General features: G+C 33.7%; 2 protein-coding genes across 2 annotated transcripts; one reads left to right on the forward strand and one right to left on the reverse strand.

The window, feature by feature from the left end:
• The first annotated feature begins 1,247 nt into the window (after positions 1–1,247).
• LOC134232305 (nuclear RNA export factor 1-like) lies at positions 1,248–14,016 on the forward strand. Its single transcript, XM_062714258.1, has 24 exons — positions 1,248–1,360; positions 2,327–2,467; positions 3,670–3,811; positions 4,128–4,183; positions 4,326–4,402; positions 4,697–4,780; positions 5,323–5,427; positions 5,619–5,690; positions 5,859–5,928; positions 6,102–6,190; positions 6,316–6,423; positions 8,308–8,417; positions 10,124–10,160; positions 10,314–10,382; positions 10,570–10,686; positions 10,845–10,891; positions 11,126–11,193; positions 11,493–11,605; positions 11,877–11,919; positions 12,076–12,148; positions 12,480–12,537; positions 12,745–12,911; positions 13,162–13,222; positions 13,480–14,016. Exons 1-24 carry the CDS (start codon positions 1,309–1,311, stop codon positions 13,516–13,518), a joined length of 1,998 nt encoding a protein of 665 aa, XP_062570242.1. The 5' UTR covers positions 1,248–1,308; the 3' UTR covers positions 13,519–14,016.
• A 2,259-nt stretch (positions 14,017–16,275) lies between these two features.
• On the reverse strand, positions 16,276–18,605 carry LOC134232313 (U4/U6.U5 tri-snRNP-associated protein 1-like). Its single transcript, XM_062714267.1, has 4 exons — positions 18,525–18,605; positions 17,439–17,696; positions 16,923–17,041; positions 16,276–16,549 (listed from the first exon to the last, which is right to left on the reverse strand). Exons 1-4 carry the CDS (start codon positions 18,603–18,605, stop codon positions 16,519–16,521), a joined length of 489 nt encoding a protein of 162 aa, XP_062570251.1. The 3' UTR covers positions 16,276–16,518.
• Between the last annotated feature and the right edge of the window lie 658 nt (positions 18,606–19,263).

Consider the following 19,263-nt stretch of genomic DNA (forward strand, 5'->3'; position numbering starts at 1 on the left):
TTTATCTATGATATCGTACCGATATCGAATGGTTGTTCAAAGGATTATGGTTTCCATCCCTTTTATTGTATTTTTCGACATGTTTGTTACTTGAAAACTATAACCTATAAAACTTTCCCGATATCGCTTCGATTTCGAATCATGTTTACACAACCCTTGGTAAGTACCATCCCTGTTACTAATAATGTGTGTGTAAGTTTATATACTTACCTTTACGAAGATTGTACTTGCCATCGATATCGACGACATCGACGATATCGTATCGATATCGAATCATGATTGTTAAACACAAATTGTTCTACCAACTTTCACCCTAAAACAAAACCTTACTTCTAACCTAACCAAGACAATAACTAGAACTGTGTGCTTAATGAAATACGTGTGTATATGTACTTTCTGATTAATAAGTTGACCCTAACGATCGGTATCGTTGATATCGACGATATCGTATCGATATCGAATTATGATTGCTAAAACTTATTTCTCAATTTTCACCCTATCCCAACATCTTACTCTAAACCTATTCCAAGACAATAACAACTCCTAACCCTTTGTTTATCATCCTAATTTATTTTCATATTCATGCAAATGATAAATCAATATCGACAACACTTGTGGTCTTGTAAAATTACGTTATACCTCATTGTGAAAATGAATTTTATAAATAGGATCGATATCGATTCAATATCGTCATGGTATTGTCGATATCGACGACATCGACACAGCACCAAGCCTCATATATGTATCAATTATTTCCAAATAATAATGCTGATGAGGATCGATATCGATATGATATCGACATTACATTGTCGATATCGTCAATATCGACGTCGAACATGAATATTATTTTTACGTGTAACTTTATACTAAACCAAGAAAACGTGACCTTGGAACCCCCCCTCCCTCCTTAGAATGTGAAATTATTAATTATTAAAAATCATTGTATCAAGCTTTAAAAGTCAGCGATTAAAAATTCACCCCTCTCCCACTTGAAATGGTTTTCTTACGTTTGAGAAATGAGTTTCTGTTATTTTTTCTCGGTTGGAATTTTTTCTTTCTTTTTTGAATGTATTAGAGCCCCCCCCCCTTCCGAAAAAAAAATCTTTGATCTACGCCTGTCTTTTATAGTAATCCAGTAAACTCACATATTATCAGTATGCTCAGAAGCTTTATATTTATTACCTTTTTTTTAAAAAAAAAAAAAAGATAAAAGAACCTTAGTTTTCCGGAACATGCCGATTCTAAAAGTAAGCAACTACGACCGAAATATTGATGACGTAAACAACGCCTGTGGTCAAAGGAGAAACGATGTCCAATTTTTCTGTTACAACTGGTAGAGATGGCAGTCGTTCATTTGGTGGTATTGACCTTTTATGTGTAAAATAGTAATTTCTCTAAATGAAACTGATAAAGGCATTCATAAGAGCGCTCACTTTCATCTGCGCATGTGAAATTACTGGCATGTACCATACACATAGGGTGGCAAGATCACATATGTTGTATAAACTATAAAATTACATCATGATCTTGTAGCCACATATGATTTAAGATATAGTATAGATTCTGATGTGTGTATACTGATCAATAAATAGAAATAACCCCCAAAGATATAGACCCAAAGGATAACGGGAATGTGCCCTTTTTGTGTAAAGGTTTATATAAAAAAATATATTTTTTATTGTTAATAACTGCAGAACTGTAGCTCACTGCTTGAGAAAATTTGGACAGATAAAGCAGAGAGCTATAGATCCAAGCATTGTAACAAACCTTCGATGTATGCTGACGATTATTTGTCGCTCACTATGGGTATTTTTCGTGTATTTGATACTTTCCCCAGTTATGAAAATAATTTTAAATGGTATTTGATAATTAATCATATGTTCAACTTCGATTCCTGATCATTTACTTACCTCTCAACGCTAGCAAATGGCTGTTTGTGGTTACAGACGTTGAAATGGAACTCTTATAAACCGACATTACAAATCTGTATACATGCAGGACTGTTTTGGACGGTTAAAACGTAAAGAAAGTATCAAGTATAAGAGTTAAAAATATGAATTATTATAGGATACCATTCTAAAATCCAGAGAAAGCTTAAACTACACGAAATAAATACCTAAAGTAGCGACCAAAAAAAAAAAACGGCGTAAATTGAAGGTTTTTACAATGCTTGGATCTGTAGCTCTTTGCTTTATCTGTCTGAATTTTCTCAAGCAGATGTACAGTTCTGCAGTTATATTGTGAAGTACTGATACCTTTATATAAAGGGAAAAGACAATTTGTTCCCTTTTTTATGTTCTTCTCTGTATCATAATTATTAATGCAGAACATGACGACAGATGGTCAGATTCCGGGGGCAGTCGAGGTGGAGGAAAACAGAGATATCGTGGCAGAGGAAGCAGGGGTTACGGAGGTTACGGTGGGGGACGAGGGGGAAGTTACAACCGCGGGGGATTCCAGAAGAGAGGTATGTTGTATTTATTTTACAGTAATGCTATGCTATCTAACTTCTCATTGTAAATTTACAGAAATAAAGAATCTTGAGTTGTTTGAAATGTAATATTCCATGCAGAGACATAAATAATGGAGATTGCATGCAACTCAGTTGTCATACATGCCAACTTTCATGATTTTTCTGGAGTCTACTGATTTTGAACCCTGTCTACTGCTTATCTACAGATTTATTTTTATACCCCCCGCTTGAAAAGTGGGAGGGTATATAGTAATTGGGATTTCCGTCCGTCCGTCTGTCCGTCCATCTGTTACGCTTTATCTCTTATCCGCAACTCCTCTTATACTACTGACTGAAATTTAATGAAACTTTCACAGAATCTTTATTACATATTTCCATTGTGCACCTCCTATTTTACTTTTTTATTCGACACGTATTTTAGGTTTCCCATAGCAAAACATGGACATTGCCATTATATGTTTACCTATGACATCACATATAGAAGCTTCTGGATAACATTTGAAAGGACGAGTTATTCCTCTTTACACATTACCGTAAAACAATATATAGAAACACATGGAAATTATGGGAGGCAGGGGGTATCATTTAGTGAGCTCATTGCTCACAGTACCTCTAGTTTTCCTCAATATCTACCGATTTTTCGAAAATCGGATTTTTTACCGATTCACTTTGAACAATACAGTATTTCTGTGTGCAGAAAACATGGCTGTATGAGCATGAACATTCGATTTCTGGTCAATTCGAACCCTGCTTCATTTGGACCAGGACATAAGGCTCTATACTCACATGTATTTGTGTTAAGACTATTTTTTAAAAATTTCAAATGATACTGTATTTATTCTTTTGTTAAAGTTGATAGATAGGAAAACACTTTTTGAAGTAGTGATATTACTGTGTGTGATACAAGGTATTAGATTGATCGATTTTTTAAAAAAAACCTTCAAATAGTTATTTTTCACGACAAAATGCCGAGAATACAATCTCCTTCAAGAAAATTTTCAAAAGTTGGTGTGTATGAGTTGTTAATATCTTTATTTGTTAGAATATGTTACTGTTCAGGGATGATTTTTCAAATTACACTCTAAAGCGTTAATTTTGTGAAAAATCTAGATGTAAAATACTATTTGTAAACGTTAGATTATATAAAGTTAAAAAGACTTAATATGGGTAAAACATTACTGTTCTTTTGTTTTAAGGTGGTGGTGGTGGTGGCGGTGGCGGTTACAGTAGGCCGAGAGGGAGAGGAAGAGGTGGACCTAACCCACGGAGTCGACTAGACACCGATGGCGACTTCAGTATGGATGATGAAGCAGTTGGCACCTCAACTAGGGAAAGATTGTAAGCAAAAGATTGATTGACTATTATTGTTTAATGCCACGTCAGCAATATCCAAACAATTTTTCAGCTGTGTAAGCAAAAGTCGTTATGTTTGATGAATTTTGACAAATGAAAGCTATATTGATGAGCATTACAAATCGTAAAAACGTCAAATCTAAAAGAAAACAAAAAGAAAAACCAAAAAACGATAAAACATGAACAGCTAAATTAAATGTACTTGGACTCTAGATATGTGCATGTTTTGTGCTGCAAAAAAGATTAAGATGGTTAATATGCACATTCCATTTATCTTCATAAATTGATTTATCTTTTGTAGCTCACCTTATGGTGTACCAAGTAGAAATTATTCAGGAAGAGGAAGAAATAAAAATAGTAAGTCTCATAAACTATAACAACATGTTATCAAACTGAACAAGTTATACTGTTATAGATTTCTAGATATATGTACAGTATATACATGTAATTAAAAAAAAAAAATCTTGTTAAAATTAAAAAAAAAAATATCTTATCACAGGTGATAACTATGGAAAGATGCAAAGAATGGGAATTCCAATCACAGATGCAGATGGACCCGTATGGCATAAAGTGGTTGTAAGTTTAGCTTGTAGTAGTTATAATTGAAAAAAAGATATATTACAGTGGAGCCTAATTTATCTGGACGCATTGGTTCCTAGTCAATTTGTTCAGATATGTGAAGATATATTGTCCGGATATCTGAATTACCAGTTAAACAAGACAAAATAACGTTAAAAAATTCCATTCGGATGAAAAATCGCCGGGATACTGAAGCATCAGGATATCTGGTGTCCAGATATCTGAAGGTCCACTGTATACTTAAAGAAAAGGAAAACTGCTATTAATATAAATTTTCACTTTCACTTTTAGATACCATATGGCAAAAAGGGTGGAAAAGACTTCATACTGAAATCTTTGTCAGAAAGGCTGCATACACCCTTCAACCCAGTCAATGTAAGCTAAGCTCATGATCTTATCTTTAAGAATTCTATTAATATTTCTGGTTTAGAAGAGATTTGTATTCATCACATGTTTCTTGTTCATCAATCTTTACTTTGTCATCTTTCAAGAACAAGAGGGCCATTTTTGTAGAAATTGACCATGATCTGTCTTGGGTAAAGGAATTTGTGTTAACTTAAACAGCTTAATTACATGTACATGTATGTGGTAATTTTAGAAATCCTTTCAAGAAATGATGTATCAGATATGATCAAAAACCATGGAAATGTATATCTTGTCATATAACTAGGATATGATCACAACATGGACTCAAAATTCTATATTGTGAAAACAGAGAACAATGTTGAAAACTTCTCATGAGCAAAACTACAATGTATCAAATTATTGTCCAGTCAGAGAATAATTTTTGTGGGTAAAATGAATTTGAATTTCCTCTAGTGTGCCATGTAATATTTCAGATGTAACATAAAATGGTGTGTCAATATACCGGCACTATTATTTATACATGCATAAAGTCTAACATTTCTTTGAAATAGTTCCACTTTGAGCAAGAGAAAGCAGTATTTTATGTGCAAGAAAAACATGAAGCCAATGCGATAAAAAGTCAAGACAAGAAAATACAATTACCCAATGGTTTTAAGGTAATATTTGTTTGTACATGTAAGTGTGTATTATTATTGAACATGTTTTGTAAAAATTTTTTTTACTTGAGCTAAATTTTTCATTGAGGAATGTACAGTGTATATATCTACATATGTGATACGGTTAAGGTATCCCTTTATGTCATAGCAAAAATATTTTGTTTTGACAGCAAAAGTTTGTCTTGTTTCAGATGATTCTGATTGTGAAACCCAGTGCCCCACCGGTTACAGAGATCAGTAGTGAAGCAGTGGAGAAACTGAAAGTAGGTCTCCCACCTTAAAGGTTTTACTTGTTATGCATATACATGTACATGTACAACATTTGCAAAATGAAAGTAATGAGCAAAAGGAAAGTAATATGCAAAATGGAAGTAAACCTACTTTTGAGGACAGTTACACATTTGTTAAATAAAAATTCCCATCTTTTACAGGTGTGCATGAGTTCTAGATTTGACCCGTCCACTAAATCGCTCAACCTCAGTTGCTTGGCCAAGGACCAATGTAATTTCTCACAGATTGTTTTACTGATAAATTATAGAGTAATTGAAATATATCATTTCTTTATGAACTTAAGTTTTCTTAAAACTCTATAAAAGTCTTAATTTAATAGCTAGGAAATACAGTTTGTTTCTAGCATGCTGCTAAATATAATTAATTTTTTGATTACTTGGTAGCATTAGCAGCTGAAAATATATTCATGGCACTAAGCAGAAGAAGTGTAATGAATAGTGTTGTAAAGGTCATAGAGGAAAACATTCCAGAAGTAAGAACTTGTATTGTTTATTGAATGTGACTTGTTCATTGTTTTGAATTCTTTCATGACAATTTGAAAAGAAGTGGAAATTTTTGGATCATTTCCATCATTTACAGTACATTTCTTTTTGATAGTTGGAAGAACTAGACCTCAGTGACAATAGGTTGATATCCCTGGAGGCCATGAGAGAATTACCAAAGAAGGCACCCAATGTCAAAAAATTAAATCTGGGGAAAAACAAGGTGAGTTCTGAAAATAGAAATGTTTATTTAAATGCCAGGGGTTACCTTTTTAGCTCACCTGAGCCAAAGGCGTGAGCTTTTCTGATCACAATTTGTCCGTTGTCTGTCGTCGTCATTGTCGTCGTCGTTGTAAACTTTTCACATTTTCTACTTCTTCTCAAGAACCGCTGGGCCAATTTCAACCAAACTTGCCACAAAGCATCCTTGGGTAAAGAGGATTCAAGTTTGTTCAAATGAACAAGCCCTTTTCCAAGGGGAAATAATTATGAATTAGAGAAAAATTAATGGCATCTTGAAAAAATCTTCTTCTCAAGAACCACTGGGCCAGGAAAGATGAAACTCATGTGGAATCATCCTCAGGTAGTGTATATTCAAATTTGTTCAAATCATGACCCCCAGGGCTAGGGTGGGGCCAAAATGGCCGACCAAAGTTTTACATAAGAATATATAGGAAAAATCTTTAAAAATCTTCTTCTCAAGAACCACTGGGCCAGGAAAGATGAAACTCATGTGGAACCATCCTCAGGTAGTGTAGATTCAAGTTTGTTCAAATCATGACCCCCGGGGCTAGGGTGGGGCCAAAATGGCCGACCCAAGTTTTACATAGGAATATATAGGAAAAATCTTTAAAAATCTTCTTCTCAAGAACCACTGGGCCAGGAAAGATGAAACTCATGTGGAATCATCCTCAGGTAATGTAGATTCAAGTTTGTTCAAATCATGACCCCCGGGGCTAGGGTGGGGCCAAAATGGCCGACCCAAGTTTTACATAGGAATATATAGGAAAAATCTTTAAAAATCTTCTTCTCAAGAACCACTGGGCCAGGAAAGATGAAACTCATGTGGAATCATCCTCAGGTAGTGTAGATTCAAGTTTGTTCAAATCATGACCCCTGGGGCTAGGGTGGGGCCAAAATGGCCGACCCAAGTTTTACATAGGAATATATAGGAAAAATCTTTAAAAATCTTCTTCTCAAGAACCACTGGGCCAGGAAAGATGAAACTCATGTGGAATCATCCTCAGGTAATGTAGATTCAAGTTTGTTCAAATCATGACCCCCGGGGCAAGGGTGGGGCCAAAATGGCTGACCCAAGTTTTACATAGGAATATATAGGAAAAATCTTTAAAAATCTTCTTCTCCAGAACCACTGGGCCAGGAAAGATGAAACTCATGTGGAATAATCCTCAGGTAGTGTAGATTCAAGTTTGTTCAAATCATGACCCCTGGGGCTAGGGTGGGGCCAAAATGGCCGACCCAAGTTTTACATAGGAATGTATAGGAAAAATCTTTAAAAATCTTCTTCTCAAGAACCACTGGGCCAGGAAAGATGAAACTCATGTGGAATCATCGTCAGATTGTGTAGATTCAAGTTTGTTCAAATCATGACCCCCGGGGCTAGGGTGGAGCCAAAATGGCTGACCCAAGTTTTACATAGGGATTTATAGGGAAACCTTTTAAAATTGTCTTTTTAAGTACTTCAAAGCTATGATTAGTGATATTAATATGGAATCATCTTCAGGTAGTGTAGATTCTAGTTTGTTCAAATCATGAACCCCTGGGGGGTTAAAAATCAAGCCCCCCCCCCCCCCCCCCCAGTAAACTTTCAGTTCTGATCTGATATGTGCTTTTTCTTAGCCAATGTGCTCAGGTGAGCGCTGTGGCCCCTGGGCCTCTTGTTGGTTTTACTTGCCAACTGAAAAGAAACGGACACTTCGTGTCAGAGTATGTCATGGTTAACAGCATAAAAAATTCTATTAAAGGTTGATTGATTGATCCTTTCAAATTTACCTGTACAGGTCCTTTGGCAATCAGAAAAAATGATCATCTTTCCTTGATTTCTGTTCTGCCTTAATTTAATATTTTATTGTCATCTTGCATTCAGTTGGTCCACTCAGATGAACTGAGGAAGATACAAGACTGGAAGCTTGAACACCTGATACTGGAAGGAAATGACCTATGTGATAAGTTCAAAGATCAAACTTCCTACATTAGGTAATGAGGGTAAACGAGGTCTTCTCCTCCAGGGAAGACTGAAGCTGATTGTGTGGAGTAATGGAAGCTTCTTATCTTCCATCTGATCAGCAATGTCTGTACTGGAAGATTTCCTCCACCATTGTGTGCTGCTTTCATTAATTGATTGGAGCATGAGGGTGATAAGGAATTCAAGATGGGGAAAAATTATCATATTGGGGAAAATCTGCCATACTGGTTTTAATTAGATGACTATGATCAGAATGACTTGCCATACTTATCATTTTCAGAAAAATGGGCATTGAATGAGGGAATGAGATTGATTTTTACAAAGCTTTCTGTCATTTGATATTTAATCAATAACTTCTCAAAATTGTTCAAAGAAATATGACTGTTTGATATTATGGATCAATGTTTTCCTCCAAATGTTATGCTAGAGACCAATACCATGAACACTGTATGACAGAATGCCTGAAATCACTATAGCACCAAGATCAATGCACTATACATATAGCTAGTGCTACAGTATTTAAAGATTGTGTGCATTTGCTTGTAGTCTAATGATGATGCCTCCATGTTGATAGAGCCTGCTTTCGCTGAGCTCTGGTCACGAGGCAGAATTCTGTCACGGACATCTGGAAAGAGAAGTGACGCAGTCTGTTCCCAAGGACGGGTACGATCCCCCTCGCCTTTAGGGGGGACTACCTAAAACAGGGGCAACTGGCACTTCTGATTGTGATGAGACGCTATGATTGATCATTGCATGAAATGTTGTTCATCAAATGCTTTCAACTGTTGTGGTGACCCAATATATAGCTGTTGTGAAAACATTCATAGAAATTCAACAGTATGTGATTGTCTGAAAAAGAGAAAAAATTTTGAAAAAAGTTTTATTCTTGACTCTTACCATTACATTGGTTTCTCTTTTTCCCACAGAAAATTAAATTACATTGAAAGAATTCATGAATATAGCAAAAAATCTGAATATGTTATTTAAAAAAATATGAAATAGTGTGTCAATTAGGTGCATGTTTGAAGCATTTTAATACAAAAAAAAACATATTAAAAACCTAAAATTTGAGGAAAAAAATACCAGAAAATGAAACTGGACAAAAAAAAAGCCACTATATCCAGATCTCAAAAGTGTGAGATAAAATAAAGCCTTATTATAAGGAAAGATGTCGAGTCCAATAAGCCTCATTAGAAAGATAGATGTCATGTATTGGACATGTTTTGTTATAGTTGTTTAATTTCCAATTTAATTCAATGTCAATGACAAAGAAAAAAATAGCATTTAACATCCACATCTCACCCCCTCCACCCTAACAGTAACCCCCTAAAAAGAAAAGAAAATGGGGGGGGGGGCTGAGAAGCTTATGTTTAAATGAAAAAAAATGTGGCATTGGTTTAAAGTAGCAATGGAAGTTTTTCTGTGAAGAAAACCAAACATTTTATCAAATATCAGATAGTTTTGTAATTTAAATTTGAAAGGGGTTAAGATGAATTTAAAATTGAAGGAACTCTTTGATTGTTCAAAGTATGGCAAGTCATGTGATATAAATTTAAACTGAACTGAAAAAATCTTTTTAAATGCATGGTACCTAATTTAACCAGTTTTTACTAGTTACATACATATACCATAACAATAAAAAGGTAGATATTAAGTAAAATAATCCAGCTTTGACAAATTGTGAAGACAAGATCTGTATCAAATTTATTCATTTTAGTGCCATAAGAAAGAAGTTTCCAAAAGTTTTGACACTGGTAAGTGCAGTCATATACATATGACTGATATCTCATGTATCATTTTGAAATAATAGATAAGAAATCTTAAATGCATTTTAAATGGCTTTAAAATTTTTTTTTTTATCTCTATGAATCACAAAATGGTAGTTTAATCTTTGATCACTGTTGTAGGATGGCCACACACTGCCACCACCTATTGTCTTTGACCTTGAGACCAGCTCAGAACTCCCCGAAGTGAAGGTCAGTTTGTGAAACATACACACTATCAATGTACACATAATTTATAATCTTTTCAATGATGAAAGGCATGCTTTTAACATGTAATGTAGTAGGTAACATGAAGTAAATCAGAACCTGTACCTCAATATATAGCTACAAAAGCTAACATCTTTATTTCGAATAATTATTGAAATTTTCTGAATTTTAGGGAAGCTTTTTCATCAATGATGAGATACAGACCTCCACAGTAAATTTCCTGAAGGCTTTCTTTACAATTTACGATTCAGACAACAGACAACCATTAATGGAAGCTTATCATGATGAGGTTCCTATCTTTATAATAATTTCTGGAAATTCCATTTGTTACTTGTATTCCCATATAAATCATGCCAAGAATTTTACTTATAGAACCTAGGGGACAAAAATTCTTACCTAAAAAAAAAACCTGTGAAAAAAATAATTTTATGAAATGTTTCATTGCAGGCACTCTTTTCCTTGTCTGCGTCCAAGAATCCAAATATAGAGTATTCGTAAGTTATATCAATTACTGTTTAAGAAGGTAAATCATGTAAAAATGCAACTGTTTTAAATCTTTTAATTTGAAGATTAATGTTATCAACTTGATCCACATAGACTTGATGGCATTATAATTTTCAACAAAAAAAAATTATGCATCATGAAATAGAGTTTTTAAGACCAAGACCTAAGGCCTAAGTAAACTGGTATTTTAACTGGTGCCTGTAGTCAGTATATTTTTTTTTCAGACAACCAAACATTAATAATTATCTTCAAGAAAGCAGAAACTTTACAAAGATGAGCAAAGATAGTCAAGGTGAGAGTTACTAGACTTCTGAAAATCAATACTTAAATAATGGAATCATGTATATTTTAAGAGGCAAATTGTTAGTGTTTGATTGAAATTAAGAAAAAAAAATCCCTTAATATAATTATTTGAAAAACAAACAATAAGTGGAAGGTATGCTTTCTTATTAACCTATGTTGTTCTACACCTGAGCTGCATAGAATTGAATATTCTGATTTTTTTCATTAATTTCATACAGTATCTACATGTACATACTGTTATAACCTTTATAATCTTATAATCTTATAATGTTATAATCTTTTTTTCAGCAAGGAGAAGAGTATTAAAGAGAGGGAAGATTAATGTTGTGGCTCAGTTGTGTGATCTCCCCTCTACAACTCATGACTACAACTCCTTTATTGTGGATGTGGATCACTCCTCTGTAAGTCTTAGTCCTAGTGTAGATATAACTCCATCCTGATTCATTTCGACAGTTTAAGAGCTCCACATACATGTTATTTGTTAAGGTTATTATTTTAAATTTTAAACACATTGGAAACAAGTGTTAAAGGAAATGTATGTATATTCAGGGTTCATCAGAAATGCTTGTACATTTTCAATGCCTTAACACATCTTATTAAGTTCTTGTAAGCAAGTGTAGAAGGAAACTATACTTCAAATCACTACTTAAATGTGGAATGTTATCATTTCAGGCAAACCTCAGAAGTTTTGTCGTAGAAGGAGTGTTCAAAGAGAGTAAGTTGTCATGTCATGATGTGTTGAAGATAAAATGCTTTTAATTAAACTGAAATTAGAATTTAAAAAAAAAATGCAATTTAGTTCCTGTTAATTAACAGATGAGAAATTAGATTTGAAAAATTGAAATTGGATTCTAGTTTTGTTTTCTTTTAGCTGAAAGCAAGTCGGATAGACCTCCCATTAGAGCATTTAGTCGTCGGTTTATTACAGTTCCACAGGGGGCAGGGTATGTATAATCATACTGAAAACAGATGAGAATGAAACAATTGTTGAAACCAAACATATAGGTACATATTTGTGGGAACAGTCACTGGAATTGTACATATTTTAGTAGGAGTCATATTTCAGCAATCAATAGAAAGCACTTCTACAGCTGTATATAGGAATACATTTTGAAGTTTCATTTTAAAACTTACGTTGTTAAGAGTATTTGTTTTAAAACATCCAAAACAGGTGGAAAGGTCTAAGACTATTGAAATGAACATACTTTAGGGTGCTATAGGAATTTGATACTTCTATAGTTATTAAACTGTTCTCACATTTTTTTTTTCTCTCAGAATGAATATCATCAATGACATGCTGACAATAACAAATGCCTCCAGAGATCAAATACAGGTATTAGTCATTTAACTTTTAGGACACATGTAATACATGTTCATCAGAATTCATAAATGAACATAATGTATATTTGAAACAATAAATACACACAAGTTCATAGGATGTAAAATGTAAAACAACACAGTGAATAAACAGTACAAGATTTAAACAGTTGTTTAATAAATTCTGCATTTTTACTTTGATTTTGTTTGTCTGTGTTTGTAGAAAGCCTTTAAGCACCCTGCCCCTACCCCCTCTTCTAGCCCTGTCCCTGAGGCATCACCCCCAGCCCCGTTCACACAGGCTGGCCCCTCCACATACACAGCCGAGCAGCAGCAGATGATTCAACAGTTTGCTGCTCAGTCAGGCATGAACCACGAATGGTCCATCAAGTAAGTTGTTTATGTCCTAATCAATAAAATTTGTAAGGAACCTCTCGGAAGTGCCAAAAATACTACCTATTTTCTTTTTTTTGTTCTTTGAAAATTTCCATTTATTTTTACTGCAATTAGGATTTTGTTTATTGAGCATCAAGCTTATTATTCAGTTGTTAGGACTATTTCCCAAAACTTTTTATATACATGTATGTTACATCAGTATATTACAAAACAAAATTTTATTGTCATTTTTTTTTCTTTGCAGATGCCTCGAACAAAATGGTTGGAATTATGAGAAATCTGGAGAAATATTCCTGGAATTGCAGGTACAATAACAACACAATATTTGTGCCTAATCACACCAATTAAGTTTGTAGTCAATTTTGATTCCCACATGCTGAATTTATCTTGTTTGGAAAATAGTGCATATATTACCATGTTTATGAATAAGCAAACATTTAGCAGCACAAAAGATTTTAAAGTAAGATTACTGCTAAAATAAGTGAGTTTACAGTATATCTACATATGTACAATGTATTTATGGGTTTTTGGATTGTAAAGGTGTTTCATTTCCCCTTTTCAGAAACAAAACAAGATTCCTCCAGATGCATTTGCAAAATGATATTCCGAGTTTCATGCAAATGGACCCAATAATACTGAATTCTCAAAATCATTTGGAATAGGCTCAGGATAAGCCAGTTTTTAAGTGCATTGATCCAATGGTGATTCCTCCAAGTGTTGACAGGGAATTGACCTCGAGACTGTGTGGAAGCCTGAGTTTTAAAAATTTTATTCTATTTTGAAGAAACACTTTCGGGCATTGACAAGTGGACTGATTATAAATCCTTGTTTTTTTTAATGTACGAGTTCAAAGTGGAGAATTTGAGAAGGATTAAAAATCCTCTTTTACATTTTTTTACTGTGAAATAACATTGTTTATTTGCACTTGTTAATCGTAGAAGTAAAATATTGTGAAATGAAAAGTGCTCATTCATATTTGATTTGTCACCAATTTTATTTCTATTGCAATTTGACATTCTGTACAAAGAATACTTTTTATAAAAATGTATTTTTTAATTTTTATTGAAAATTTCATCATTGTTAATAAAAATGAAAGTATTGTCATCTTCTCTTTTCATGAAGCAAAGGCTTGGTGTCTTAAGGGGGGACCTATGTCCGAAAAGTCTTTGTGTGAAATTTTCAAAACTTTGATATTTCTTTCCTGACCACATGCTCTTAATTTTTAGCTATTAAAAACAATACCTTTATATGCTTATTTTTACACAGGAGCACGTGCAAAAACAGTGTGAAATGCTAAAAATAGATTATTTTCAGACATTATCAGTTATGTAATATTTGTTATAATTCTACGCAAAATATGCGCTAAAAAGAGCCAAAAAATGTCAAATCATATCAAAATCAACAGGTATTTAATTTATATGACTTGTTTCTTTAAAATGAAGTCAAATTCTTGTAATTCATCTAGTATGAAAAATTATAATGGAGCACAATGTAAGTATCACCCCGTTTTTCTTGTCGTATTTTTTACAATTCCGACATGCATAACAGGTAATATCTTAAAAAGTCTTTGTGTGAAAATGTTGTAATTCATATTTTTTGAAAGAAATGATTCATCTCTTTATTTTAACAAAGAAAACAGTATACCTTTATGATAAAACAAACGAGAAATGTGACGTTTTCTTTTATTTTCGTACTCTTGTGCCATAAATATTGACCTTTCTGCACTAAAAAAGGGCAAGTAAGCACTGACAAACATCTTAATATGAAAATATTTTGCGAAAAACGAGTATTTTGTTTTGATTAGAAACAATTTAAACAGATTAATTCTTTTTTTTTTCATTCCAATCATTATCCCCCCCCCTCATTATCCCGTAAACATCCAACACCTATTAGAACATAGGAATGACTTTATACAGTGAAATCTACATTCACTATAAATCAATAAGCAAATATAGGTATAAGTACATTTTTTTATTTTTCTTAGTTTTATCCAGAAAATACAATTAATGGTAAACATAAAATTAAACATATTTCCATGATTTAAGCCGCTTTTTTTGCTGATTTTTTTCTTATCTTTTGCACTTATATATCAGCATATCATCGAAGTATTTCTTCACAACTGAAATGGCTATGAATTATCAACCAAAGGAAGAGAATTCTAATATTAACAAATTTCATAAATCAAATAAAATTGGTATTAATAATGAATAAATTTTCTTTTTGTAAATGGTGTACGTTATTGATTATTATTACAATGGTATGCCTATATCACAGCTGCAAAAGTCAACAGGTAAAAGAAACGTCGCTATTGTGACGTCACATAACGCTGTTTTGACGTAGAACGACATAGGTCCCCCCTTAAGAAAACTGTTTTTGTGACAATTGAGTTTTACTTCAAATTATTATACATGTCAATTATGAAAAAAATCCTATAAATTATAACCAGGCATATAATGAAAGCACACTTCTGCAAAGTGGAAATATTTGAAAATCCATGAATTGTCATAATTAAAATCCAGGAATATTGTTTAATATACAGAACATTTAACATTACATTGGTAGAGTAGTTCTGAGAAATGGAAGTAATTGGGGGATATCAATATAAAACTTTTAAAGTTACATACACACAAAATATGAAATGTTTATGCACTATAGATGAGTGACTGTTCCGACCAAAAAGGCGAAGACATGCTAGTTAAGCACAAAATCAGATGATGGTTAGATATACAATGAAAGCTCTTCCAGTCTTAAAGATAACATTTTATTACCTGTTATTTGAATCCTGTGTGCACTTAATATACTGCCTCTGGGAAAGATTGAAAAAAAGAGGTACTAAACACTTGGCTCACAATACCTGCTCTGACTTAGATGTGTATAATTGGCAAAGTCCCTTTTTTGCTGTGGGAAACCTAATACTAGTAAATGTCACAACAGAACATAAGACAGGAAAAGAAGAATGGTACTCTGTATGTAATAAAGATTCTGTGAAAGTCTCATTTAATTTTGTTCATTATTATAGGAATTGAGTATGAGATAGGTACTCCCTAGTGTTAAAGACAAAAGGACAAACCATATTGCTGGTACCCAACCCACTTTTTAAGCGAGGGGATGGGGGTATATAAGATACACATTGTCCTGCATAAATTCCTTAAACATACTTTTTACATGTGGGTTTATATAACAGGGAGTAGCTGGGAGATCTGTGCTTTTTCAAAATGAAGTTTCCAGTATTTGTTACTGGTACAGTATTTTTTTCACATCATAACATACTCTACACTAAACTTGAAGGTCTACACTCTACAAGTCAAAAAATACTCAATGGTAGATAAGTTTATACATATAAAAGATAAGCCTTCAATCTGTTTTCATGTTTTTATTGACAGTTGTTGAATCTAACAAAGATAAAATGATGCAATGTACAAGTGTAAATGTCATTATTTACTGTCAGAGCCAATAAAATCATGATGCAATGTAATGTAATGATTTAGTGAGCCAATAAATCACAGACTGCTCAAGGGATGTTTACTGTCTGTAGTTGACCTCCTTCATATATTTTATCTGCATTCGAAGTCTAGGAAATGCACATAATATTCTCCCAGATTCACGTTTGACTTGGTTTAATGATGGAATTTCTGAAAATAAGCAATGAAAAGAACTCGACAACAGTACTCACTTCAGGTTTTTAGTATTTAAGATTGAAGGCAAAAATCTTGATTGAAAATAAAACAAGGGGCAAAAAGAATTTGAAATTACATCTACTGGTAAATCAGAATTTATCCATGTAAAAAAAAACCAACGCAAATATCTTGTTGAAAACTAGCTAGCCCTGGTATGAATTTTTCAAAATTGATACAAAATTTACTCATTCATTTATTTCATTTGCAATTTTGAATCCCCCTTTTTACTATGTAAAATTTGTCTGTAAATGTATAGAATGTTATTAAATATGAACAAATTACAAATCAAAAGAGTAAATCTTTCCTTTGAAAAGATACATGTACTTACGATGAGAAACCTTTGGAGCCAGACAGGACAATGTAAGGTGACTTCTCTGTTCTCTGCTTATCCTTAAGCATGTTCAGTGTACCAAGGGGCGTGTCTGTGGAACTCATCTGCTTCATCAACTGTAAACCCAGATAAAAAGAAATTTCAATAACAGCAGACATTCAGTATTTTGAATGTTTTATGTATTTTAAACACTAGGGATTTGCCGAAGAGTCCTACTTGAACCTATTAATTTTGGGTCAACTTAAGAACTTCAGACGAATGAACAAATCTCTCAAAGTTCTCCCCAACAATCTATTCATATTCAAGATAATGAAGTTTGAAAGTATTAGTCCTTTTTGCAAAATGTTTTTCCGAAATAGAAGATAGATGTACGATTTAGTCACTCTGGTAGAATCATGCTTCTTGTGAGCATATCCAACTAAAATTTGTATGAACATGTAAAATTTATATGAACACGTACATATATATGTATACCACCTAATTATAAAAATTCCTACAACCATAGGAAATTACCTGTTCCTCCTGTAGTTTTTTAGTTCGTTTTTCTGTTTTCTTTTTGCCGGAGCCTTTCCCGTGGAACCTGTGAGACAGCTGTCTGAAGGCCTCCTTCTGATTTAGCAGATGCCCCCCGTCATCCACGTATTCCAGTTTGACGTCCGGTTTATATCCCTCTTTCTCCTTGAAGTCCTGTGTCAGCCCTCCCCCTCCACTGTATCGGTCCCTCTTTCTGCTGTATTTCTCGTCTAAGTCACTGAAAAAAAAGTAGTTGATCTAGAGATCAGTGGGGGTTCAGGGAGGGAAATTTTAAACTTGCATTCTTTCAGGACTACACTGTACTTATCTTATCTTCATTTTATCATTTTATATGACATTTTTCATTTTCCAAAGAACTATTTTTTGAAATGGTCACTATTCTTCACAAATGGAAATACATATACGTGTACAAATCTTCACAGGTACATATTTCATACAAAGCTATCCTTAAAAGTCAGCCATGAATCAGTTTCCTCTATTAGTTGATTTACATGGACAGAACAAGTTATTTTTTTCTTTAATACAATACACGTAGAACCATTTACAGAAAACATGATACATGTACACCAGGCTGAAGCTAGCAGCCAATAACAGCAGCCACTAAGCGCGTAGAAGCTAGCAGCCAATAAGGAAATTCATCAAAGAACTGAGAGTACTCAGACGCAGTACTGTTTTTAATATGTTATTTTAGATAATTAATGGTTAATGATTAGAAAATTAATGCAACAATTAATTACATAATAAATCAGATACTCAGAGGCAGTGAGGCTCACCTGAACAATTTTTTTTTCATTTTTAAAACCGAAAAATAAGAAATAAATTACTTTATAATTTTTATCCAATTGAACAAACAAGCACTAGGAAATGGTTAACTCCTTCAGGAAGAATTCCTTTTCAACTCCTTCAGGGACCACAAGAATATGACAGGGCCAATAAGCTAACCTGAAATTTGATTAATATATAACGATTGTAAACAGAAATATGGCACAAGTGTAAACTAGGTTGAAGTATGTTTTGAACATTATTACTGGGACAACTTAATGAATCTATAAGACTGTAAATTACCACTATCAGTAATAAGTGGTGGTGGTGCCAGCAAGTGGTTCCAAAAGCATTTTCTATATTACAGGCAGGTATTATACCCATGATTTATAAAATGATCAACATTACTAGGGCAAGATAGAAAGGCCCAAGAATGATTATTTCCTGCTATCAGAAGGGGCTTTAGTGATACCACCAGGTGGTGCCAAGTGCATTGGTCATCTTCCAAGCAATTATTCGTCATCAATTATTGGTGATTAAGTTATGGGTCTTAGGGAGAATCCCTTGTCAACGCTTCAAAAGGTCCCAGTGACCGGAAAGGGCCAGTTATCTACTCTGAACTTTGGCTGTTTTGCATTTTATCCCAAAAACGCCATTAAAGATCAGCTATTACACGCCTAATCTTTGAAGTGTTCACCAAATAACTAATGGGGCAAGGTAGAGGGGGCCTAGGACTATCATTTGCCACTCTCAGAATGGGGCTGTAGTGGCACCACCAAGTGGTGCCAAGTGCGTGGGGCATATTTCCAGCATTCATATTTTATTCATTGTCGGCCTCCTGAGCAAACTAACACTGGGGGTAGTTAGGGGGCCTTAGGGGGTATCCCTTGACAGATTTCTGCAGGGTCCTAGGGACTGGAAGGGTCCAGTTAGCTAACCTGAACTTTGAGGTTTTTCATCATTGTACATTGGGAAACGGGAAAAGGGCAACTATTATACGCCTTATCCTTGAAGTGTTCATCAAATGATTATTGGGGCAAGG

The sequence above is a fragment of the Saccostrea cucullata genome, unplaced genomic scaffold, assembly GCF_032062105.1.
Source record: "Saccostrea cucullata isolate Sc308-1 unplaced genomic scaffold, CSIRO_AGI_Scuc_v1 ctg234, whole genome shotgun sequence".
In the NCBI taxonomy this organism is placed as follows: Eukaryota; Metazoa; Mollusca; class Bivalvia; order Ostreida; family Ostreidae; genus Saccostrea; species Saccostrea cuccullata.